This window comes from Anomaloglossus baeobatrachus, chromosome 6 (assembly GCF_048569485.1).
Source record: "Anomaloglossus baeobatrachus isolate aAnoBae1 chromosome 6, aAnoBae1.hap1, whole genome shotgun sequence".
Lineage (NCBI taxonomy): Eukaryota > Metazoa > Chordata > Amphibia > Anura > Aromobatidae > Anomaloglossus > Anomaloglossus baeobatrachus.
In genome coordinates this window covers 301,186,663-301,213,597 of record NC_134358.1, presented here as the reverse complement: position 1 = coordinate 301,213,597, position 26,935 = coordinate 301,186,663, and the positions used below count along the sequence as shown (strand labels likewise).

Here is a 26,935-nt window from a genome sequence, read left to right as displayed (position 1 = left end):
AGAGATCCCTCATGAAAGCAGTACAGGAATGAAACTCAGACCTCACATCCAGCATGTAATATTCGTGAGGACAAATAGGAGCAATATGCTAAGTATAATTAGGGGTAATCTGAAACTGAATGAAGTATTAAAGATTGTGGACTGTAACTAGCCTAACAAATCCAGTAACATATTTTTGTGTAAAAGTACATAAGCTTTATGATCAATCATATATAGAAGAATTGAAATAAGGTCCAAAATGTTTTCATCTAGACAAAACATACACAATAAAACAAAAAGTGTAGTTATGAAACATAAATATGTACCTTGTTATGCACATAACAATGGCAACTATAATGGCGATTTGTACGGCTCCAATGATGGCTGCAATGAGGACATGCGTCAGCTTTTGTCTGCTTGGCACCACATACAGTATGTTGAAATCTGTCTTGTCGCAGTATTGACCTGTGTATCCTGATTCACACCTGAGGAGAAAAGAAGCCGAAGAAATGACTGTACTTGAGTGTCTCGGAAGACCATGTTCAGTCCTTGTGTTCTGTTAGCTTCACTTTCATGCAGCGTCCCAGTGTGTAAATACTGATATATCTATTTCTCTATCCATCCATCCATCTATCTATTATCTATCTATTATCTATCTATCCATCTATCTATCTATCCCTCTATCTATCTATCGATGCATCTATCTATCTATCCCTCTATCTATCTATCCCTCTATCTATCTATCCATCCCTCTATCTATCTATCTATTATCTATCTATCTATCCCTCTATCTATCTATCCATCCCTCTATCTATCTATCTATTATCTATCTATCGATGTATCTATCTATCTATCTATCCCTCTATCAATCTATCTATCTATCTATCTATCTATCCATGTATCTATCTATCCATCTATCTATCTATCTATCTATCCCTCTATCTATCTATCTATCTATCTATCCCTCTATCTATCTATCCCTCTATCTATTATCTATCTATCGATGTATCGATGTATCTATCTATCTATCTATCTATCTATCCATCCCTCTATCTATCTATATCTATCCCTCTATCTATCTATCCCTCTATCTATCTATCGATGCATCTATCTATCTATCTATCTATCATCTATCTATTATCTATCTATCTATCTATCATCTATCTATTATCTATCTATCTATCATCTATCTATCTATCCCTCTATCAATCTATCTATCTATCTATCTATCTATCTATCTATCCATGTATCTATCTATCCATCTATCTATCTATCTATCTATCTATCCCTCTATCTATCTATCTATCTATCCCTCTATCTATCTATCTATCTATCCCTCTATCTATCTATCCCTCTATCTATCTATTATCTATCTATTGATGTATCTATCTATCTATCTATCTATCTATCCCTCTATCTATCTATCTATATCTATCCCTCTATCTATCTATCCCTCTATCTATCTATCGATGCATCTATCTATCTATCTATCATCTATCTATTATCTATCTATCTATCTATCTATCATCTATCTATTATCTATCTATCTATCATCTATCTATCCCTCTATCAATCTATCTATCTATCTATCTATCTATCTATCCATGTATCTATCTATCCATCTATCTATCTATCTATCTATCTATCCCTCTATCTATCTATCTATCTATCTATCCCTCTATCTATCTATCCCTCTATCTATCTATTATCTATCTATCGATGTATTATCTATCTATCTATCTATCTATCCCTTTATCTATCTATCTATATCTATCCCTCTATCTATCTATCCCTCTATCTATCTATCTATATCTATCCCTCTATCTATCTATCCCTCTATCTATCTATCGATGCATCTATCTATCTATCTATCATCTATCTATTATCTATCTATCTATCTATCATCTATCTATTATCTATCTATCTATCATCTATCTATCTATCTATCTATCATCACACAGGTATTTTATGTTAGCATTTAATATACACTATTTCTTTAGTTTAAGATGAAAGGATTCTTAAGTAAACTAATAAACTAAAGTGAAGGACAAAAACCATGACTGATTCCAGCTCATGTTTATTTCACGTGTATGCTTATTAGAAACAGCATACATTGAATTATTGATGCCCAGCGCCAGTGCTATTACCGTATATTTATTTGGATATTTCATCTGTGAATTAAATGTAGTTTTTCTACATCTTAATCATAAAAGACCCAGTAGAAATAAAATGTAAGACTTAGCAGGTCTGAGCTATTTTGCCTGGCAGGCATGTTTTCTGCTAAAGGCATTCAAACACATCTATTTTCGAGACTTATATTAAAATGACAATATCATACAGTGCTAGATTTGGCCGATGAGATTAAGAGATTACACCAGATGCAAAATGGAAATGTGTCAGCAGCTTTAATGCTAGAAAACATTTTACAATTTTCATCTTAGAGGGGATCTCATGGAATTTATAACGAGCTCTTAAATAACTAAATCCAAGCCATGACTGAACTTTCTAATATATTCACCGAGAACATTTGTACTACAATCCTTAGACTTTCGGCTGAGAACAGTGAAGAGGATCCAAATATTTCCAGTGATTATATTGGAGTTTCTTGTATTTTTGAAAATATAGTTGTATACTTTGTAAAAGTATAAATTAAACTTCACTACTTATCAAAGCGTATTTACCAATAATGCTGTGTTGCGAATTTTTTTAAAGAAGAGTTATACAGCTTTATCAATAGAGGATACAATGCAGGAGATATATGTATATATATATTATATATACTCTATATTTAAACTGTTAATTTATATAATTTTATGATACAGTGTCCAACAAACAAACACCTATAACTATTTATAGATAAGGGGAAGGGACAAAAAGGAAAAAGATAAAGAGTAGAAGTGTCAGAGTTAATGTTGATACCAGTGCTCCATTTTCTCTTCTTTTCCTTCCTTTTTGGACCCGAAGTTATTTAGCCCAAAAACATAAGCGTCCCAGGTTCGATTAAATGAGTCCATTTGGTTATTTATGTATGTAGTTAGGTTTTTTATTCTCCCTGTCTCCCTGATCCTTGTCTTCAGCTCTTCGATTGTGGGGGCAGAATTCTGTTTCCAGTGGGAGGCAATTTTGGCATTTTGGTAGAAGCTAATACATGTAGAAACAGGCTGTCCAAATTCTTTCCCATATTCCTGGGAGGGACATTTCACAGGTAAGTAAGTGGATCTAAAGCAACTGTGTCCCCCAGTACTTGATAAATGAGGATCTGGACCCTCAATCAGAACTGGGATATCATCTCACAGTGCTACGATATTTGTGGTAGTGCTGCCACTGCTTTTAGGTATTTCCTGCATTTGGCTGTAGAAGAGGGGAAGATTCTATGCACGATATCTGGGGTTTGGTATCAATGCATTAGTATTTTATATTGGTTTTTCTTTATAGTGTGGTACAGAGAAAGGTCTTAGCTGCCCATGATCATATGATCTACCACAAGGGCATGAGAATTTCCCGGCCCATGTAAGATTCCCACTTTGTCATAAAAGAGTGATAAAGTGTGGTAAGAGAGGATAAAATATTATATATGTCGGAATGTTTTTCATTTAAAAATATATACATTTTCCATTTTACTCTTCCACTTAGCCCACTGCTCGTTTTACCTTCTATATATTTTCCTGATCCAGCCCCTCACAATAGTAAATTAATGCACTTCTCTTTAGAAATCCTGGCTCCAAATCTGATGTGCCTTTTCCTTACAATGATGGACTGTTCTGAGCGAATAAGATGTGAGCAGTATTTACTTCAAAAGAAGCTACGAATGCACATTATTTCCTTTAAAATCCATAGTTGCAGGTACAGATATCAAAACCTGACAACCATGAAACCTGAACTAGACACCCGAGCAAAGAACGAGGTGGAGGAAGCACTGGTGCATGAAGACGGCTGAAGCTCCGAGTGTCCATACTAGGTGTAAATGAAGGCCTTCAGTATAGCCGGGATTGTTTAGAAGAAACATTGGAAACTGTCCTATTCCCATTATGTCAAAATAAATCCTTCAGGTCTGAGAACAACTCAACAAAGAGAATGAAAACTGCGAGAATAGTTACTGGTGTGAAAAAGTATTCTTAGATACGTAATTCAAGTGGAATAAAAATATTTAAAAGGCATTTTATTGTTTTTACAGATTGGTCCCAGCCTTTTTACATCTGTATTTATATATGAGCAGTATAAAACATCCAGGATCATATACATCCCTAGGTTATAAATGGCAATGTATCCGTAAAAGTCAGATGCAATACAGATGATCCATATAGATCTGAATTTTTGGTGCCTATAGACTTGAATGGGCAGCTTTCATCTGATAAAATAGTGCATGCTACAATATTTATCACATGGACTGACATCTGAGCAGCCCTATTGAATCATACTGGTTACTACAAGGACATAACACGTCAATGTAACACGATTGTCTGAACGAGCCCTGAAGCATAGAAAGTATCACTGCTGCCTACAGCACTCAATCTTCTATAATTCGACATCCACTAAAAAAATATTACCTAAAATAAGATCAGTTGCTATGCGTCATACTGACATTATAATGCAGCTGTGCTCATGGATACTCTGTCGTATGATCTTATGAGTGGGGGTCACGTGAAAAAATGTCCTGCAGAGTTGGCCTATTTGTGTTACCATGGTAACCCGAGAGCAAGCAGAAATGTAAATAATGTTTCGATAATTACATAAGTTGGGAGAGTGGCAGAGAAAAAAAACAACACACAAAAGGGAGTTGTATGTTAGGAAGAATCATTAAATACAATGTATTGTGCTATATAAATATATCTGAATACAGTGGGGTAGAATACAGGCTGTGCCAAAGACTGGTATCCACAGGAACCCAATACAGTTGCATACATCTGCCTCTAATATTCCAGCAGGAAAAAACGCACTGTAATGTCGACCGCATATATCTATTATTGTCTATATCTAAACTGACACAATGAGTTAATATAAGGGCAATTAGAGGAGTTGGCCAAATATCAATATAGAATGTGAATTATGTTATTACTGAATAGCCATAGCGTCATATGATACACATATATGCTTCTAATCTGACTGTTATGTGCTGTGTTCTCCAGATCCCTATGTATTGCTCTAGATCGCAAGTCTCAAACATGTGACCCCTGAGGTTGTCATCTGTGGCCCGCCGAAGCTCCCAAGCAATCCTTGGGACAGCAGAGGACAGGCAGAAGGAAAAGTGTGCCCGATGTGTGTGACATCACATTGGAGAACAGTGTGTGAGAGGAGGCATTTCTTTCCCTGCTGCTGGATTGCTTGTAGCAGGTGAATATGGAGAGTAAAGGGGGCTTTACACGCTACGACATCGCTAATGCGAACTCGTTGGGGTCACGGAATTGGTGACGCACATCATTAGCGATGCTGTTGCGTGTGACACCTATGAGCGATTTTGCATCATTGCAAAAACGTGCAAAATCGCTCATCGGTGACATGGGGGTCCATTCTCAAAAATCGTTACTGCAGCAGTAACGAGGTTGTTCCTCGTTCCTGCGGCAGCACACATTGCTCCGTGTGACACCGCAGGAACGAGGAAGCTCTCCTTACCTGCCTCCCGGCCGCTATGCGGAAGGAAGGAGGTGGGCGGGATGTTACGTCCCGCTCATCTCCGCTCCTCCGCTTCTATTGGGCGGCCGCTCAGTGACGTCGCTGTGATGCCGCACGGACCGCCCCCTTAGAAAGGAGGCGGTTCGCCGGTCACAGCGACGTCGCCGGGCAGGTAAGTATGTGTGACGGGTCTGGGTGATGTTGTGCGGCACGGGCAGCGATTTGCTCGTGTCGCACAACAGATGGGGGCGGGTACCCACACTTGCGATATCTGGACCGATATCACAGTGTGTAAAGCCCGCTTAAGATTTTTTTTAACCACTTCTCGACACCCGCTGTCCATGCATGGATCAGTAGAAGGCGGCTTCCTAAAAATCACCTGAACACGTCCAGAGCGATGATGCCGCTGGCTCACAAGCAGAGTTGGCACCATCATCAGCAAATGTCAATTAGGTATCATAGGTGACACCCTGCTGGCCTGGATCAGTATTAACACCAATAGCAGCCATTTAACCCCATAGAAACCGCTGTCTATAGTGTCAGCGGTATCAAGATGATTATTTGATGGAAGTCCCTGTTTATGTTTGACAACTCCTTTAAACTCCAAAAGAAATATTAAGCTAATCTGTGCTGTATTGTCATATAAAACACCCCTACATTATTTTTTTTTGTTTTCTAACTTTTGTTCCTCTTGATTTTTCACTTTATTCTCTGCAGCACTTTGTTTACATTCAGCACAACCAAACATGATATGTTTGACTGCCGAATTCAGTCACTGTCCAGCCCCGCCCTCTGCACACACTTTCCCTGTCAGTATTCTGCCCCAGCACCTGATAGATAAATGAACACTGCGTAATGAAGACAATATATAGCCCCTAATGTGAGTCTATAGGAGATACATACACACAAATACTCACACACACATACACCTTATATTATAATATCTATCTATAGATATATATATAATTGCCTTATTCTGTCTGTCTTGCTCCAAAATGACGTCATTACAGTGACAACCGTCGCCACACCGCACGCTAAAGAGCCTGTGACCAACGGCTCAGGTAACTGAACAGCCCGAACTACGGGCCGACAGGACGACGCCCGACACTTTTCCCCGCACCCACATGGAGCCCCGACTCCCTGGTGAGTGCTGCACCCACGGGAGCGCACAGCCGACACATACCCACCGCTCGCCTCCGCCCCCGCAAACATTACCCCACTCGGCTCCACCCTCCCGCACTCCACATGTATACACTGAACACACACACACACGTGGATAGTCACCTGTCCCCAGCCATGCAGTCCCCAGAACTGACGTCCTCATTGCCATGGCCCCGCACTCGGCTCCACCCCACCCCCCCCCGCACTCTGCCCCTGCACACATTACCCCACTCGGCTCCGCACCCTCGCACCCCACCCTCCGCATGTATACACTGAACACACACACACCTGGATAGTCACCTGTCCCCAGCCATGCAGTCCCCAGCACTGACATCCTCAGCGCCATGGCCCTGCGCTCGGCTCCACCCCCCCACAAACCGCCCCCCCCACACACATTACCCCACTCAGCTCCGCACCCCCCGCTTTCCGCCCTCCGCATGTATACACTGAACACACACACACACCTGGATAGTCACTTGTCCCCAGCCACGCAGTTCCCAGCACTGACGTCCTCGTCCTCAGCGCCATGGTCCCGCTCGGCTCCACCCCCTCGCACTCCGCCCCTCACACACATTACCCCGCAGGATGGGGGCACATGTCAGGATGGTGGCTGCACCACGATGGAAAAACATACTAGCATTTTGCCACATCACAGCATCAGCATATTATTACTTAACTTTACACTGTTCATGGCCTTCTTTCATTACAAGCCATGGACATCATTAAACATTAGACTCATCTATTAAAACTGTTCCTTCTGTTGTTTGTCATTTTGAAACTAATAAACAATTATAAGAATACTAAATTAAACCTAACCCATCCAGTCCATTCATTACCTTATTATTCAATCTGCTAACCTACGTACACATTCCAGACTACCCGATACGTTAGAATCGGGCCACCCTCTACTATTATATATAATCCCCTCTCATGCACTCCCTTCTCTCCCCATGCGCTGTCTCCTCTACCCCACCAGAACTCCCCTGCACTCTCGTCTCTGCCCCCGTCACGCTTTGTCACCCGTGCAGTCTGCTCTTTGCCCCCCCAAGACAGTCACCCATGCACTCTCTTCTCTGCCCCCCCCCGCTCGCGCTCTCTTCTCACCCATGCTGTCTATCCTCCTCCGTGCTGTGATGATTGCAGTATCCGAGCTCAGTGCTGCTGACCTGGTGCTAGGTGACGTCCCTGCTCTCTGCTTCTGACTATTTAGAAGCCAGGAGCATGGGAGGCTGCATTCATCACAGAGACAGCGCACAGGGGAGGGGAGGGGGGGGGTCACAGACACCATACAACATAATGAGCTGAGGACACCGTGGGGCAAACAGCGCTCACGGTGTCCTAGACAGAGAGGGCAACCCTGTTTGTCCAGCACATACAGGGCACACATAGCAGCGCACAGGGTGCACGGAGGGGGGCGGGGACTCCGGCGCACTGTACCTGCCCAGCATGCTGTTCACTGTGAAGCATATCAACAATGTCCTTCCCCTGTTGACATGACATCACAGGAAGCAGCAAAATCACGGTAGGAGCGGTCACATGACTGCTCTGAGCCTGGGGAGATGGGCTAACAACAGGGCAGGTAGGTAGTTACTATCTACTTATCTAGCCCCAATGTAGCCCAATAGTGAAATAATAAAAAAAAAAGCAAAATAAGCCCGATAACTCCTTTAAGCCTATCGGCACCTATAGTGAGGTGCAGGTAGTTGCCATGCAAATCCAAAGACACTAGGGCTTTGCAATATGCAGGGTCTAAAAGGTGAAGTGTCAGTGTAAAACTGACAGATCTGATATCGTACAGTTCAGATGAAATACAATAGTAAGATGTTAGATCAGCAATCAGGCAAGGAAAAGTTAAATAAAGGCCGCTTTCCACGCTGCGATATCGTGACCGATATCGCTAGTATGCGTACCCGCCCCCATCGGTTGTGTGACACAGGCAAATCGCTGCCCGTGGTGCACAACATCGCGCTGACCCGTCACACTACTTACCTGCATAAAAACGTCGCTGTGACCGGCGAACCGCCTCCTTTCTAAGGGGGCAGTTTTTTTAGCGTCACAGCGACGTCACAGCAGCGTCACCGAACCGCCGCCCAATAGAAGCGGAGGGGCGGAGATGAGCGGGACGTAACATCCTGCCCACCTTCTTTCTTCCGCATTGCGGCCGGCCGCAGGTAAGGTGAGGTTCCTCATTCCTGCGGTGTCGCACATAGCGATGTGTGCTGCCGCAGGAGCGACGAACTACTTCGTACACCGAGCAGCAGCGATATTCGAGAATAGGGGGGCATGTCACCGATGAGCGATTTTGACCGTTGCTGCGACGATTCAAAATTGCTCATAGGTGTCACACGCAACGACATCGCTAAAGCGGCCGGATGTGCGTCACAAATTCCGTGACCCCAACGAGATCGCTTGAGCGATGTCGCAGCGTGTAAAGCGGCCTTTAGAACAGGAGATGACGAGCTTTATTTAGATTTTTTTTTATCTAACCAAGCTTTAAAACTGTATCATAATCCATACAATGAGCACCGTGATAAAAACATAAATGTTGCTTTTTCATTATACTGACATTCACAAAAGGTAATAAAAAATAATTAAAAAGTTGCATAGAAAAAAAAAATGGTATCACTGAATACTATACTATTTTTTGCTCCGAAAAATACGCTAGGGCTTATTTTCGGGGAAGGGCTTATTTTTGGGTCACTCCTATGTCCTCCTGCAAATCACAGCGGTCACTCCAAGCAGGTCCTTGTATGCTCCACAGTGGTCCTCTCCTTCTTTTGGCAGGCACACACATATCAGATCATAGTAACATCACGTACACACAGACATCCAGTGATACCGTACTGCTTCCAAACAGCAGGGGGACATGGAACGTTGGGCAACTCAAGAAGACTTGCAGTGGAACGCACCAATGCATTCCAACACAGGACTTCAAGTTCCACTGTGTCCCAGGTCCCCAGATGTGTATGCGTTCCACTGCAGGTCGTTTCATTCCACAGCGTCCCGTTTGGGGTCTGGTGAGTACGACTGCAGGGTCTATCTTTTCTCTTTTGGGGGTGTCTGCTTAATTTAGTGAAGTGCCCTTCAGTCTTCATTAACTTTTTTAACTTCATTATTGAACTGCAGCTAGGGCTTATTTTCAGGGTAAGGCCTCTGCCACACTCACGTAAATTTCACGCACGTGCCGAGAGACACGTATTTCCCCTGCGTGTTGCGTGCAGGTAAGTACGTGTCTCTGGTACGTGTGTGACACGTGTGTTCTACGTGTGCTATCCGCGATAGCACACGTAGAACCGGTAATTATTATACTCACCTGGTCCTTCCTGATGTCCGCGCTGCTGCCCGTGGTGCTGATACTCGGTCTCCAGCCCTCCTGTCTCCCCGCTGCTGCTGCTGCCAGGCAGTGAAGTGAATATTCAATGAGAATAATGAGCGGCGGTCGGCAGCAAGAGGCAGCAGCGGCAGAGACAGGAGGGCTGGAGAAGGTGAGTTAATGTTTTTTATTTTTTTCCCTGACATGTGTGTTTACTCCGGCGCGTGTCACACGGGACCGCATCCACACTACACCCGTGTGGTACGGGTGCGGGCCGTGTAACACCCGTGCTGCCGGAGAAAACACTGACATGTCAGCGCTTTGAAAATCGCACACACGTACAAACGCACACGGACACACGTTCCGTGTGGTTTTACGTGTGTGTGCCTGCTACCATAGGGTAGCATTGCTGTACATGTCTCCGTGCCGCCGGTACGTGTAAAAAATGACAAACACGTGCCGGAGGCACGGATGTGTGGCGCAGGCCTAAGGCTTATATTTAAGCCTTACACAGAAAAGGACAAAAATTCCTGTAGGGTTTATTTTTGGAGTAAGGCTTATTTTTACGGAAACACAGTATTTTAGTAGCTCAACTAACTGTTTGATTGACTAACTGTATTGAGTTTGAAAGGAAAACGGCCCATCAACTTCAAATGTTTTTGAAGTGCAGCCCATTTACTTGGTCAAATATAAAAGGAATCTTTCAGCATGGTTTTGCAAAGTGATCTGAAGACAACATGCTTTAAGAGTTAAAACAGAATTTAGCCCTGCTTCTCTTATCACAAAGTGTGTTTTTGTTTACCTGCAATGTTAGCTTAAGCACCCTAGCTTTATCAATAGTCGTACCAAGCAGTGCGTGAGCTCAAGTCCAACTCCCCCCCTCCTCTGTGATTAACAGCTTCTGTCTATGGAAATCTGCACTGAAAGCCTGGTGTGGGCAGGGGCAGCTGTATGGGCTCTACTATATACAAAATCTAAAATCTCAGATTACTGGGTGCAGCTGTTCTGACACAATCAAAGTGATATATTGTTTGATTCAGTTTCCTATTAAGCTGACAGTTTCCCATTAAGGGCTTGTGCGCACATTGCGTAATTTCAAGCGTTTACAGCACTGCAGCGTAAGCGCATGCGTCCCCTGCACAATCTATGTAGATTGTGCATAATCCATGCGCATGATGCTTTTTTGAACGCAGCGATTTGAGTGTCAAAAATTTGACAAAGTCACTGCATTTACAAATGCAGCATGTCAATTATTCCGTGCGCTTTGGATGCAGCTCCCACTCTGTCTATGGGAGAGGTAGCATCCCGAGCGCATGAAATCAGCATTTTCTCTGCAGATACACTGCATCCATTATGCAGTGTTTCTGCAGCGATGTGAATAGCACAAGAGCTATCAAATCACTGCAGAAATTTCTGCAGTGACACGACGCAACGTGCGCACAAGCCCTAAGACCCCTATTCTAAATCATCAATCCTGCCAGACACATTATATAGCTATTGCCACAATGGTGGTTCTCTATGAGAGAGTCGCCGTTGGACCTCTCAGGCGCCAGGAAGGTTTTAAATGCTATTGAACTACAGATTAACCCCACATCTGCAGGTTATTAGCATTTTGCATGTGACCAGTTCCCTTTAACTCACCCAGCAATCAATTGTATTATATAATATTACTATTATTACATTAAAATTGATAATTTCCCATATAATTTTATTAAAAGTTCATTTTATACTTTTTTTTCTCTTTTTTCATTCTTTTTGACTAATTCAACTTTATTTCTCAGTGTCTTGATCTCAAAAACGCATCTGCAGAAACGCAGGTAAAAAGCGCTAAGAACGCAATAAAAACGTGGTAAAAACGCATGTGTTTTTAGCGCTAAAAAATGGTCAAAAGCCATTTGGTCAAAAACCAAGGGAAGGAAAACGTGCAGAATAAACTGCAGGTACTCCGACGCAACGTCCGCACATAGCCTAATTGGATCAGAGGGAGTCCCGGGCATGTAATGGGAGACCTGACTTCTGATTTATTTGTGACTTAAAAAAAAAAAAAAAAATCTTTTTGCAGGCACATGGCACACAGTAATTCTATATGGGTATATAAAAAGAATGATCCAGTTTTACAAACGTATCAACTATTAACGTACACATGATATAAGCCTACATTCTGAATTCCACCGATGGACTACAAGTTGGAAAGTAATCGACTGCATTATAAAGTGAATTACTAAAAAACGTACAATTCTATGAAACCATGGATACTATACAAATCCAAGGCTATTAACATAATGATGCATTTACTTTTTATGAAACTGTGGGTTGAAGTAATTCTGCCACATTTACCACTAATGTAGGAAAGGCAGGTGTTGAGCCTGTGGGAGCCATCCATCGAACACACATAATCAGAGGATAGGAGATATCCGGTACATCAGAGTAATCTTCTAAACATTAAATTATAAGATTGAATTCTCATTCTACCTATGTATTACTTTTGTTTACTCACCGGCATGACGCTTTTTGTGTTGGATAGCTTAATTCACATGTTCCATGCACACAATATCCATTATAGTTTTCGGAACATGGCATATAATTCCCCATGTAGTCATCTTCCCTTTGATCACTGGAATCTGTAACAAAAATAATGTTATGAATAGTAAACTGTATAAAAAGAATTGTTACGGTGACAGTTTATTGTAGAACACACATCTCAATGAGTCAAGGTAAAAGAATAGACGTCTTAGGATTTGGTCACATGGTGTTTGAGTATTCCAACAAAAGTAAAGCCTAAAGGATTTCCCAATGTATAATTCCAAACTACACCACTATAGGTATAGGAAAAATATTACTTCTTACAATTGAATAGGTACAGCTGCATGGAACACAAAATGGTCATGTAATGGAGACTGCTGAGTTACAATGCAGTAGATAACGGTCATTTAGCAACATATACCAGCAGATTAACCCTTCGTAGTCCATGGATCCTGCACTATCTGCTATGGAGCCTACTATGCATGACAGGTTCCATGTAAGGTGCTAGTCTTGGTTCAGAAAGCCAAAATCTGGTGACAGGTTCCCTTTAAAAGTGAAACATCACTGGAGTTTGTGAGCTAGCCAGAATAATTTTAAAAATGCTTCTGCTTCAGAGACTTGAACTTGGAAAATCTCCTAAGAATGCTGCTTTCTATGAGCCTTACCACTCATCCACAGGCTAAAGTTATGTTAAATTCTGATTTTCCTTGGTTATTAGATTGAACATGCAAACACTCAGTGTGTCTATAAGTCGTTCTCATTCTGATATGTGATATGTGACTTACTTCACTCAACAAGCATCAGACATCTCTGGAGTGTGTGTGCTAGCAGCATCATTGAAAAAAAATGCTTAGTTTAAGATTTCTACTCCTGGGATTGCACCTTGGAACTAAACTCCGCAGATGAAAACTTTCCAACTCAGCCAGAAACTGAAGAGATAGTGGCTGTCTGTCTTTCTTGCCTTATGATGCTAACCATGCAAATAGCAAGGGTGTGTGAAAGTCCTGATTGTCATTCTGATGTGTGAGATGTGACTTACTTCACTTATCAGAGTCACCGATCAAAGTGAAACATCATTTGAATTTGGCTTGGAGGAGGTCAATGGGAAAGGCCCAGTGTGTTTTAGACACGTGCACTGAAAATCGCATAACCAAATTAAAGGCTGCCATTTCTATACTGAGTAAAGTAGCTCAGTTGTAAGTGTCCTGACTTTCAGATGCACAGCTCTGGATTCTAGTCCCCCTGGTGGACAGAGGTCTTTTCTTTTTATGATTAGTTTTGATTTGAAAGGATAATGCTATGTGTGACACAGATGCCTTACCATTAAGCTATAGGTTCATTATTTATTTGATATTTAGGTAGCAATATATCATAAGAAAACAATATCCGGTGTCACCTGACACTTGTCAGATCTCAATTGTCAGATTTTAGTCGTCATATCAGTTGTCAATTGTCACTTGCGATGTCAGTAGTCAGTCCCTTATCAAATGTCAGTTCTCAGGAGTCAGAGTCAGTTGTCAAACAGGGTATTTCTGATGTTTGACATTGATATATGATCATGTCCTACCATAAACACTGTATTCTTTTTTTTTTAAATTCTTTATTTAACCAAAAACATGGCATCTTTAGAATCATATTCAATTGAATTACATTTTACAAGAACACTGTATTCTAAAGCTGCTTTCTCCAGAGTTCTGCTCCTCTTCTGAATAAGGTCACAGTTCTTCAGACTTTCCAGGTCACACTGTGGTCTGCATGACCCAGAAGTGACTATTACAATGTACTGTAAGTCTATGTGGTGTCAGAATAGACTTACAGGAGCCTTCCAGCTCACGCATAGAGTGGTCCGGAGAGTGCTGACGTCACTGGGAAGAGGAAGGTAGGTGAGAATGTCAACACACTGACATTGCACTATACACAGATATGTAAATTTAAAGAAAAAAAACTCCATGGGTGGGAGTGGTTCCTTAATCTAGAGAAGCAAACATGTTGATGACAAAAAAAAATGTTAACCTGACCTCTTGAGACACAAAAAAAAGATAATATAAGGTTTTACCCCTAATTTACTTCATTTATTTACTATTCTGCCCTTTTTTCTTCTCTTTTCTAATGCTATGTAGGGTTATGTTATATAAATCAATATGGAGACCAGGCCTGATCTAATCCAGAACAAAGCTTGATAGCTATAATACACTTTGCTAATAAAGATGTTTTAGTGTTATAGCCTCTTGAGGTTTCCAACATATTGTAGATCAGTGTTTATTTTGGAACAATGTGGCGGATTTAAAAAAAGGACTCACAAGTATCCTCAAACCCTTATTAAAATATAAGTTTATAATTAATTTTAAAATAATCCCATGGACACACAAACAATTAACAAACCAAAAAGGTCAGGTGACCCCTCAATAGGCTAAGATAAGACAAATGCGGGCGTCACACGGTACGATCGCACGAGCGATCGTACCCGCCCCCGTCGTTTGTGCGTCACGGGCAAATCACTGCCCATGTCGCACAAAGTCGTTAAACCGCCGTAACACGTACTTACCTGTTGAGCGACCTCGCTGTGGGCGGCGAACATCCTCTTCCTGAAGGGGGAGGGACTTTCGGCGTCACACAGCCACCGGCCAATAGAAGCGGAGGGGCGGAGATGAGCGGGACGTAAACATCCCACCCACCTCCTTCATTCCGCATAGCCAGCGGGTGCCGCGGGACGCAGGTAAGCTGTGTTCATCGTTCCCGGGGTGTCAAACAGAGCGATGTGTGCTGCCCCGGGTACGATGAACAAACGGCACCATGAAAAATAAACGATTTTTTAAAAATAAGCGACTTGTACACGACTCACAATTTGTGACCGATTCAGTGTCGCTTGGAGGTGTCACACGAAACGACGTCGCAAACGATGCCGGATGTGTGTCACGAAAATCGTGACCCTGATGATGCATCGCACGATTGATCGTCTCGTGTGACGCCCGCATAAGACAAAGGGATAGGGGAGGGGGGAAACCCTGGTAACCTTAATTACTAACGGTGTCCCTACCTAACAACGGAGGGTATGACACCTAAAGTTACCGGGCGTCCCCGTTCCATGTCGGCTGTCCCTTTCCCTCACCCTAAAAATAAGGAAGATGGCTCAGCAAAAGGAAGGGAGGGAAAGAGGAAGGGAACCCTCCCAAAAAAAACAATTGGGGTCTGACAGAATATATGGATATATGTCTTTTTAAATTACTGACCCAAAGCAATATGATATACAACCACAAAAAGATGGTACAAAAACAATATTTTTGCACGATTTAGCTCATATAGTAATCTGTCATACCATATGTCACAAAAAAGAGCCACCATAATCCCTATACAATCATAACAGGACTAGGTGATCGGCAGAACAATTTACTACCACCCACTAATACTGATGTCCTAATATGGGTGCCAATAGGATTAAAAAAACAAGAACAACAATAAAATAGCATACTGAGAAGAGCATGAGTAATAAAATCAGAGCAACAACTAGCCACGTTTGATCTTTTCATAGGTCCTCCTCAAAGGAGATCTTGACAGCAAAGTTACAGGAATTATTTCTTTATTTTATTATTTCCTTACATTGATGAGTGGGATACTAATAGAGATCAAATCTGTAGTTATTTCTTGTAGACAGGGAGTCAGTTTTCATGTCTAAAAGCAATATAAAATAACTGCTCTGCTGACTGAAATGTGATGTCCTCAAATAGCAAACTTGGACTTTTCTTAGGATAACACTAGATTATCAATTATTATATGTAACAGTAATATGATTTTAGCATCTGTACATTCATGAATTGGCCCATTATTGTTTTAATCAAGGAGTTAAAGTATTTACTCTAGAATTCTGGTAAAGAAAAACCTATGTGTAACTCTGCGTTTTTTTAGACTTTTCAATTTCTTTTTTGACTTTTGGAGTTTTTACGTCATTTTCAAGCAGATCCATCAATATAGGAAGAACTGAGTAGGAGCTGGTCAAATGCATTGAAAGTAGCAGCATTTCTTACACCACAGATGTTACTAAACTCTATGACTAGAGTAATATTTCTAGTGAGGTGCATGCCACTGACAAGATGTGCTGAATTTATTAATTGGGTTGGCATGCACCTCTTTTATTCATGTACACCCTCTTTAGAACTGGAGTACCAAATGTCAATACAAATAACCTGGGGGTTAAAACCATCAAAAGTCACAAAAAAGGTTCTAACATAATAACTATGGATGATTGAATACTTTGATTATTCGGCTTCGCGAATATTTTGAGAATACCTTGCCGCTATTCGATTATTCGTGAATATTTGATGTGAAATGTAAGTCTATGGGAAACCCGAATAAAAACTATTCAGAACTATTCGGGCTTCCCATAGACTTACATTGCGCATCGAATAGAGGCGAGGTATTCGGAAAATATTTGCGAAGCTGAATAATCGAAGTATTCGATCATCCCTAATAATAATGAATCAGGTCATAATATTTCAAATATGCCATGTATCAATCAAAGAAAAATCTGCAAGTACCATTGGCCTCTTGCTGTGACTGAAAAAAAAGATATGACGCACATCCAAAATTCAAAAATTAAATGTGGCTAAGGAAAAAACGGAACAAGAGATTCTAAGTTAACCATTTCACCGTCGAGCCTGTTTTAAATTTCCTGGCCAGGCCAATTTTTGAGTTTTGACCATTGTCATTTTATGATGTAATAACTCTGGAATGCTTCAAAGGATTCCAGTGATTCTGACATTGCTTTTTGTGACATATTGTACTTAGATGTTAGTGGTAAGCTTAGGGATAATATTTTTTTGCATTTATTTGTGAAAGTAATGGAAAGTTGGCAAAAATTTAGCAATTTTCAAACTTTGAATTTTTATACTCTTAAACCAGAGAGTTATGTCACAGAAAATAATTAATAAATACCATTTCTCGTCTACTTTACATGACAACCATTTTTTAAATAGTTATTTTTGTTAGCAGTTGGAAGGGTTAAAATTTAGTCAGCAATTTCTCATTTTTCCAACTAAATTTAGAAAGCCATTTTTTTAGCGACCACATCACATTTGAAGTGAAGGGGCCTATCTGACAGAAAATACCCAAAAGTGACACTATTCTAAAAACTACATCCCTCAAACTGCTGAAAACTAGATTCAAAAAGTTTATTAACCCTTCAGGTGCCTCACAGAAACTAAAGCAATGTGAAAGGAAACAAATAAAAATGTTAACTTTTTCCGCATAAATGTTACTTTCACCCCAAATTTTACATTTTCACAAGGGTAACCGGAGAAATTGCACAACAAATTGCATAGTGCATTTTTTCCTTGAGTACACCAATACTCCATATGTTGTGGATAACTACTGTTTGGGCACATGGCAGGGCTCAGAAGGGAAGGAGCTATATTTGACTTTTGGAGCTCAAGAGTGTCAAGACTAGATAGCGAATGCAATGTCGTGTTTGCAGAATACCTGATGTGTCTAAACTATGGAAACACCCCATAAGTGACCCCATTTTGTAAACTAGATCCCTGAAGGTTTTTATCTAGATGTGTGGTGAGCACCTTGAACCCTCAGGTGCTTCATAGAATTTTATAACGTGAAAATAAAAAATGACATTTTCCCACAAAAATGTTGTTGTAGCCCCAAATTGTGCATTGTCACAAAGCTAACAGGAGAAAATGCACTTTACAATTTGTTGGGCATTTTCTCATGAGTACGCCGAAACCCCATATGTGTTGGAAAACTACTGTTTGGGCGAATGACAGGGCTCGAAAGGGAAGAAGCACCATTTGGAATGCAAAAGTGTCTGGAATCATTAGCAAACACCATGTCATGTTTGCAAAGCCCCTGGTGTGCCTAAACAGTGGAAAATCCCCCAGGTTTCCCCATTTTAGAAACTATAACGGTATGGACTGTGGAGGAGAAGCACAATAGGATCTTATCCAACAAAACCGTAAGGTAATAAAGGTAATGAACATTTTAGAAACTGGACCCCTCATTAAACTTATATAGATGTGTTTTGAGCACCTTGAAACCCCAGTTGATGTTTTACCCAAAATGTTGTATTTTTACAAGGGTGACAGGAGAAAATGCACCACACAATTTGTTATGCAATTTCTCCTAAGTACATTGATACTCCATGTGTAATAGGAAACTATTGTTTGGGTACACATCAGGGCTCGGAAGGGAAGGAACACCAGTTTGGATGGAATAGATTGCGGACGCCATGTTATATTTGAAGATTTAATAACATGCCAAAACAGCAAGAAACCCCCCACAAGTGAATCCATTCTGGAAATTATATATCTTAAGGAATTCATCTTTTGGTATGCTGAGCATTTTAATTCTTAGGTGATTCAGGGAATTGTATAACATTGGGCTGTGAAAATAAATAATTACAATTTTTCCACAAACTTTTGCTTTGGTCCCAAAGTTTTAATTTTTAAAAAGGGTAATATTAGAAGATGCATGAAACAATTTATTACACAATTTCTGAGGAGTTCATGAACACCCCCATATGTGTTCAAAAACTACTTTTGAAGAACAGTACAAAGCTCAGAAGGGAAAGAAAACCATACTGGAGTTCAGATTTAGTTGGAATGGTTTGGGGGTGTTATGTTACATTGGCAAAACCCCTAACATGCCAGAAAAGCAGACTCCTCAGAAGTGACCACATTTTAAAAAGTACACCCCTCAATGAATTCACCCAGGGGTGAATTGAGTATATTGACACCACAGGTGTGTCACAAAATTTTATACTATTGGGCAATGAAGAAAAAATAATTATATTTTTACTACTAAAATATTGTTTTATCCCAAGACTTCCAATTTTCACAAGGGTAATAGCTAAAAAGACCCCATAATGTGTTACAAAATTTCTCTTGAATGTGGCAGTACCCCACATGTGACTGAACAGTACTGTTTGGCCACCCAACAGAGATCAAAAGGGAATGAGCGCTATTTGACTTTTGGAGCATAGATTTTCCTAGAATAGTTTGCGGATTCCATTTGCAGAGCGCCTAAATGCCAGAACAGCAGAAACCCCCTCAAGTGATCACATTTTGGAAATTACACTCCTCTAGGAATTCATCTATATGCAGTGATGATTTTAGCTCAGCAAAAAACCCATGGAGTCAAAAGCAGTGAATGTTGCAGAATTAAAAATTGTACTGGGCACTACAAGGGATTATTTGCAGTGTGGTGCCTTGTACATTGTGCCCAGCTCATGCTTTTGGAGACACACAAACTGTAAATTAAGAGGGCTCTCCTTGCTGCAACAATGCTGAACATGTGAACGTTAACTGTGGTTTATGCACATTTTGAGGCTCAGAAGGCAGAGGGACCATTTGGATTTGGAAGTGCAGATTTTTCAGTATTCTTTTTTTTGGTCACTTTCTATTCTACTTTTTGTGAGGCAGAATAAAGAAAAAACAGCAATTCAGGTATTGTTCTTTTTACGCCATTCACCGTGTTTTAATAGTGATAAGACAGGTCTATTCTTTGGATTAGTACGATTACAGTGATACCAGATTAATAGTTTTGTGTTTGTTCTTTTAAGTGTTCCCGCTTTTACACCATAAAACAATTTTATTGTTTTTGTAATGCTGTAGTCTAAATGCCCCTTTACACACTGAGACTTTCTAGCGATCCCACCAGCGATCCCAACCTGGCCGGGATCGCTACAAAGTCTCTGGTGAGCTGTCAAACAGGCAGACCTGGCCAACGACGCAACAGAGATCGGGACCTGCAGAATGACCTAGCTAGTCATTGGGGACGTTGTAAAGCAGCTTTTTGAAAGGGAAGTCGCTAACGAAGTCGCTGTAAAGTCCCCTTTACACACTGAGACTTTGCTGCACAGCGGGAAACAAAGGACCAAAGAATGGTCCTGAACGATTTGTAGCGATCAGCAACTTCACAGCAGGGGCCAAGTCGCTGATGTGTTTCACACACTGCAATGTCGCTGGGGAGGTCGCTATTACGTCACAAAACCGGTGACGTTACAGCGATGTCGTTTGCGATGTTGCAGTGTGTAAAGCCACTTTAAGATATACATTTTTATTTTTTCGCTGATGGAGCGGTACGGCAGCTTTTTTTAGCGGTACAAGATGATATTTTAAGCAATATAATTTTTAATTACATATTACTTTTTGATTGTGTTTTATTCCATTTTTTTGTCAGCTCTATGATGAAAAAATAGTTATTTATTTTATATTTTACAGTGTTCACTGAAGGGATTAACTAGTGTGGCAGTTTATAGATCGTCTGGTTCAGGATGCAGCAATACCTAACGTGTGTACTTGTTTTTTGTATATTTTTGTTCTTACATAAATATACGTATTTATTGGTATAATATTAGTTTCAATTTTTTTGTCCTTTATTTTCTATTTAAAAAATATATTTTTACTATTGTTTTTACTTTTCTTTTAATCCCTGTATGGACCGGGTACTCTGGTTTCCTCCCACACTCCAAAGACATACAGATAGGGAATTTAGATTGTGAGCCCCAATGGGGACAGTGTTCCTGATGTATGTAAAGCGCTGCGGAATATGTTAGCGCTATATAAAAATAAAAAGATAAAAAAAAGATCATTAACTTTTATTATCAATGTAGAAGTGCGGCACTCCTGATTCAGGTGCACGGATAGGGTCCAACCTCGTAAACTCAGTAAAAATATATAAGTGAATGTCATATTTATATAATTTTACTTTTTCATTAACTTTTTGTAGTCCGATTGCTGGTATAATGTATTGCAATGCACCTGCATTGAAATATATTATACCTGTCAGTGTGACAGAAGCCTTTTAGACCACCTGGCATGGTCTAACATGTTTGACATACCTAGCTCATCCGGAGGTCATCATCACGACCTCAGGTTGCTATGGCAACGATCATACCCTGGCGATGACATAATTTCCTTATTCTTCCAGCCTCCTAAATGCTGCTATCTATAACGACAATGGCATTTAGGAGGTTAAACTGCCCACTCCTGGCTGTAAAAGCCAGGTCTCGCCTGTCACGTAGGGTGAACTTCTGGAAGCAATCGCGTGGGCACAGCTCTTGGGACACGCATGAGCGACATATGTCAGGAAAACCTTCTGAACCCTGATGTAAGAGTAAGGCATGGTTCGTGAAGGGGTTAACAGTTTGATTAGACTGTATGAAGCCCATTGACATATCACTTCAAACCTTTAGTGGGTCCCTAGATTTAATTGTGCGGCGCCATATGTTGACTAACACTGAAGTGATACTTCATCAGCAGAGGCAGCAACCCAAATGCCCTACAGTGTCCATGCTGCAAAGCAATGCCTACACAGCTCCATGTTACTCCACCCTAAACACAGCACTACAGGAAAAATGGCCATCACAGTGGGCTTCATCCCGTCTGATTAGAATTTTAACTAAGAACCAGTTTTGAAGATTTTTGCTTAGCCACAATAGATCAATATGTGAGTTTTGGATGTGTGTGCCGTGTCCCTTTTGTAGAGTTACACTATGAGCTTCATTTTACATCCGCCAGTACGTTTCATGTAAGCAGGTTGTAACTGTGAAGTGGTGTTTGTTTTCAGCTCGTTGTATTTTATTCTGCTCTTCAGTATTCTGCAACATGATTTGAGCAAATATATTGTATGTTTGTAAAGTAATTGCATCTCTGTGACAGCCGGAGACATGTCTTGTGTGTTGGGCTACAAATATCCTTTGTCCAGTAAAATGAATGTTCATCATAAAATAGCAGAATACTCCAACAACAACTGGCTGTTGTCAAAATGCGACTCTAACATTTACATTAGGATGGTGCTGTCATGTAGGCGTCACAAGCAGTAAGTCCTGGATGCAGAAATGAAGGCCGAAAGGGAGAGAAAAAAGTATAAATAGGTAAAATAATGGTGTCTATGGAAGTACAAGTCTGGAGAGGACCTACCTTTCACCTCTGGGCGGTACTGTAAGCCATCATCTTTCTTTCCAACTGGATTGGTGTCATCTGTGACTTATAAAGAAAGTAAAAATAATAAGATTTAGACATTGGGGAGAGTATTATACAAGACTCTAAATATACTAAGGTGGCATGAAAACCCCAAAATACAATACTTCAACTTTCATAATATGAGCTCATACATGTGGCCAAATTATTGTGTTCTACAGATCCATACCCTCCTACTGACCCATAGTATACCTCCAAATTCATACAAAGGGACAAAGAGGGTTTTTTTCTTCTTGTGGATGCTTTGGAGGCATGAAAGCACCATAAGGCCTTGTTGCACACGTGTAGTATTCGGTGAGTTATTTACCTCAGTATTTGGAAGCCAAAACCAGTAGTGGGTAAAAATTACAGGAGTGGTGCCTGTGTTTCTATTATACTTTTCCTCTGACCCCACTCCTGGTTTGTCTTCCAAATACTGAGATAAAAATATCACCAAATACTCAACGTGCGCACGTGGCCTAAGGGTGTGTATTACTCAGTGTACCACACTACAGGTTCCGTGCCCAAAATCTACAAATTTGGGATCTTTCTCAGAAACTTTAAGAAAAATTATAATTCTAAAACTTGCCATCAGTAGTTATATTTTTCAGTGTTTACTGATGTGATGGTAAAATACTACGACGTGGAAATATCATACATTTAAAAAAGTTGGACATAAATGTCTGAAACCGATAAATGACTGCAGAGGGGTTTTCATTTTCTATTATATGGGGTATACTAGACATATATGACCAATATTACATGAATTATGTAAATAAACATAGCTGTCTGTCTGCAACGGGCAAAATATCAGGTTTGAACTATCAGCTATATTGATGACTAATTTGTATAAATGATATCTTAATGTTGTACCTGTACAACTTCCCAGGTGTTTTACATCAATCTGCTCCTGCTTGATGCATGAGGCCTCTCTCACCATACATGGATTAGAATAGGAGTTTCCATCTGAGGCACAGACTGGATTAAAGTTATGTCCACTGCAATCTATGTTACACACGCAACTGTAAGGGAAATGAATGAATGAATGATTGTCACAAAGGAATGCTCACGTTACTATATCAGTTCATTAATGTAATTATCAAGCATAATATTCAGACTATAAAACAACGACTGATTTGTCTGAGATTTATTGCCCTAGATGAAATCCAATATACATCGATTGTCTCTAAGGGAATCAACTGCCAGAGCAGCCATAGTAACAACATGGCAAGGTGTGGGTCATTAACTCCAAACTCCTCCACTGGATGCAGGGATTTTACTATGGAGACACTTAAAGGGAAGATAAAATGGGCTTTTGTTTAAATCAGGTTTCTGTGCCAAACATATATATTTTTAATTCATATATATATTTCCCAAATCTGTACTAAAAATAAATAATTGAAATCTTGCAGTTTTCACACTGGCCACTGGGGCTTTTTTTTTACTCTAAACTTACTGATGTTTCAGGAAACAATACAGGTACATTGACAATAAGCAGAACCCATCCTATCTATTGTATTCAGGCATCTAATGAGCTTGTGTAAAGCTTAATGTGAAGGGAGGAGGAGAGGGGAGCTGTGATATCGCCGATTATGATTGCTGGATTATGTGTTATCAGCTGACACTGTAATCCTGTCTGATAATATGGAACCTGCTGATAACTAATTTTGATTGGAAAAAAAGAAGTTTGTCAAATGTTGAACAACTATATTTATTGCAAAAACCTAATTGAAACAACATCTCATTTTCTGATGATAATGTTCTTTTAAGGCACGGTCTCTAGATAATCAGGTTTTGTAGGAGGAAGGGTTTCATGGTAAGAACCATCACTAGTAAGTTGAATATGATTTACCTAAGGGAATAAACTCCTCTATGGCTACACATTATGCTTTGCTTATTTAGCACCTATAATTCCACACAGACGGGATCATCACTGTCCCCATTGGGGCTCACAATCTAAGTTCCCTATCAGTAGGTCTTTGGAGGGTGGATAGAAACCAGGGAACCCAGAGAAAACCCACACAAACATGGGGAGAACATACAAACCCCTTGCAGATGTTGTCCTTTGGGGGAACTCAGGACCTCAGCGCTGCAAAGCAATATTGCTAACACTGAGCCACCATGCTGCACGTCTCTTTGATTACAAAAAATATCTATGAATATATATAGCAACCCCTGAGGTTATACTAGAAGTTTAAGTATATGTCATGTAAGGTACAAGAGCCTATCTCAGATATCACTATTGTCAAACATATTGAATGCACACAAGAAAAAGAACATCACATTTTACGTTTAGACAGTTCTATTTGATATCCACCAACCTATATTTTAAAGGTACCACTAATCAAACATTGTCATTGTGGTATGGCAGGGGAAATCATACAAATACCAATAGAAAAATAATCCGTGCTTTTGTAAAATATTAATCGCAAGCTAGCAAAAGTAAGAGAACAGGTCTGCATAGGCAGAAGGTCGTCAATCGTAAATTGAAATCTGAATCAGACATCTGGTAGCCAGGTATGCAGGGCTGATGTCAAGTATTACCTGTATGAGCATGTTGCCAGCAGAAAGACAAGGATATCTGTGAGCTAAATCCTCATTTCACTAATAAGCTTTTAGATATATTAACAAAATATATTAGGGATTTCACAAGATTCAGAGCCCTTAGCAGATCCTACAATATAAAGGACTAGGCAGTTACAGGGACCCAAACTTTACCAGAAAACCAAACTCCAATGTTAGAAATTTGAAGAACCCAGTGCTAAGCATCTGAAATAGAGTATATAGAGCAGTGTTTCTTCACCATTTAAGGCTGAGTACCACCAGTGCCAAAAATTTCCAAAAGAGTACAACCTCTTTTGGTAGTTCTGACATATCTAACAATACAGAATCACAGATTGCAGTGCTATTTATCTAGTTAAAACATCTAGTTAAAACAATGGCCACTATTACGGAACCTTGGGTCAGTCACTGATGATTGTCGGGTTGGTGTGTTTGTTGCTGATATGGCCCCTACATCATCATTTCTATTCACGGAACAAATAGAGATGCGAGTAGCACACCATAAACATGTTTGTTCCCCAACCATACACCATTAGATAAATACAAATAGTACAAATGCGCAGTAATAATTTATTCTGTGACATTGTTGTCATTTTGCAAGACGATACTGTTGGACTGGTCTGGATCTCTGATTAACCTTGAGCCTCAAGCTTCAGTTTTCCACACAGAGCGAGGAAAGTGAAGTCATTACTAAAGCATTAGAACACCCCTTAACAGAGATTGGAACACACATGAACACACACATGAACAGGCATGCTGTGAAAAACCTGCCACAGAAGGCTTGTGTGTATGAAATGAATAATGCACTTCATGGAGTCATAGGAATTAGCAGCGGAACCTTTCCACAGCCCGCTTCATCTAATGACCATCTTTCCCCAGCACCAATGTCAAGTGACCACTGCATGCAATCCTATCCTACTTCAGTTTTTGGCCTTGTTTCTACAATTCCTGCCTGTTTATTTCCTTGGCCGATTGATCCAACATGAATGCGGACGGGATGCACAGCTTTGTAGACAGCGACCTCCTACAGCCTCTCTCTACCTTGTAACCTTGACACCGGAGTCAACCAACAGGTTACAACATAGTACTTCTTTATAGCTTATAGTTAGGCACACTAGCAATGTTTCATTCCTGGACACTTATTAGAGCAGGATATCTTTTTTCAGTCATAATGTGCACCAACTGAAATTGTGAGTCTTAACCCTTGGTGTACGATTACGGCAGGTTGGAAACCGCTGACAGTGAGCACTAAATAACTAAAATACTTAGTCTGAGAAGGATTTCAGTATTTGTCATCAACTTTGACCCCCAGGAAAATGACAATTGTTACTGTAAAAGTGAGAAAGGATAAGGTTATTCCTTTGTAGATTTTTGACAACCCTCTCACCACTCAATTTCTTTAGCTTTCATACAAATACAATCAGTCACAATAGGAAAACTTCGTAATCATCTTTAGAAAAATAGATGGATGTATCGTGATCATGTATCTGCAATTTATTCTGACCGTAATTATCTGCAATTTACAGATCAATAAAGCTTTTAACACTCATATTAGTATTCAAAACTATACACAAACATTACTTAAAATTTTTATGATTCAGTTTTGCTTTTCTAATTTGTCCATTATACATTTGGCCGTTTATGATTTTGGCAAAATTTTTTGGGAAAAAAATGCGATTCTGTAAATGCATCAAATGGAGACGAGGAAGGTATGAAAATATGTAATTGGAAAGGAAATCATGTGTACACAAGCTGCCAGAACACCTGCACCGTTGGCAACCAAACGCAAAAAAATTAGAGTTCACACAAAAATATTAGAAAAAAA

At 40.3% G+C, this 26,935-nt stretch overlaps 1 protein-coding gene across 2 annotated transcripts in view; it reads right to left on the bottom strand.

Annotated features, from left to right (window-relative positions):
• TMEFF1 (transmembrane protein with EGF like and two follistatin like domains 1) overlaps positions 1-26,935 on the bottom strand; it is a 314,378-nt gene that overhangs the window by 5,171 nt on the left and 282,272 nt on the right. Inside the window, exons 6-9 of one of the 2 annotated variants that reach the window (XM_075314890.1) lie at positions 23,422-23,570; positions 22,510-22,569; positions 12,561-12,684; positions 306-464 (exon numbers count right to left, since the gene is read on the bottom strand). In XM_075314890.1, coding sequence (XP_075171005.1) covers positions 306-464; positions 12,561-12,684; positions 22,510-22,569; positions 23,422-23,570 — 492 coding nt within the window. Of the gene's footprint in view, positions 1-305; positions 465-12,560; positions 12,685-22,509; positions 22,576-23,421; positions 23,571-26,935 lie in introns of both variants that reach the window. The other variant, XM_075314889.1, reaches the window with a different exon arrangement.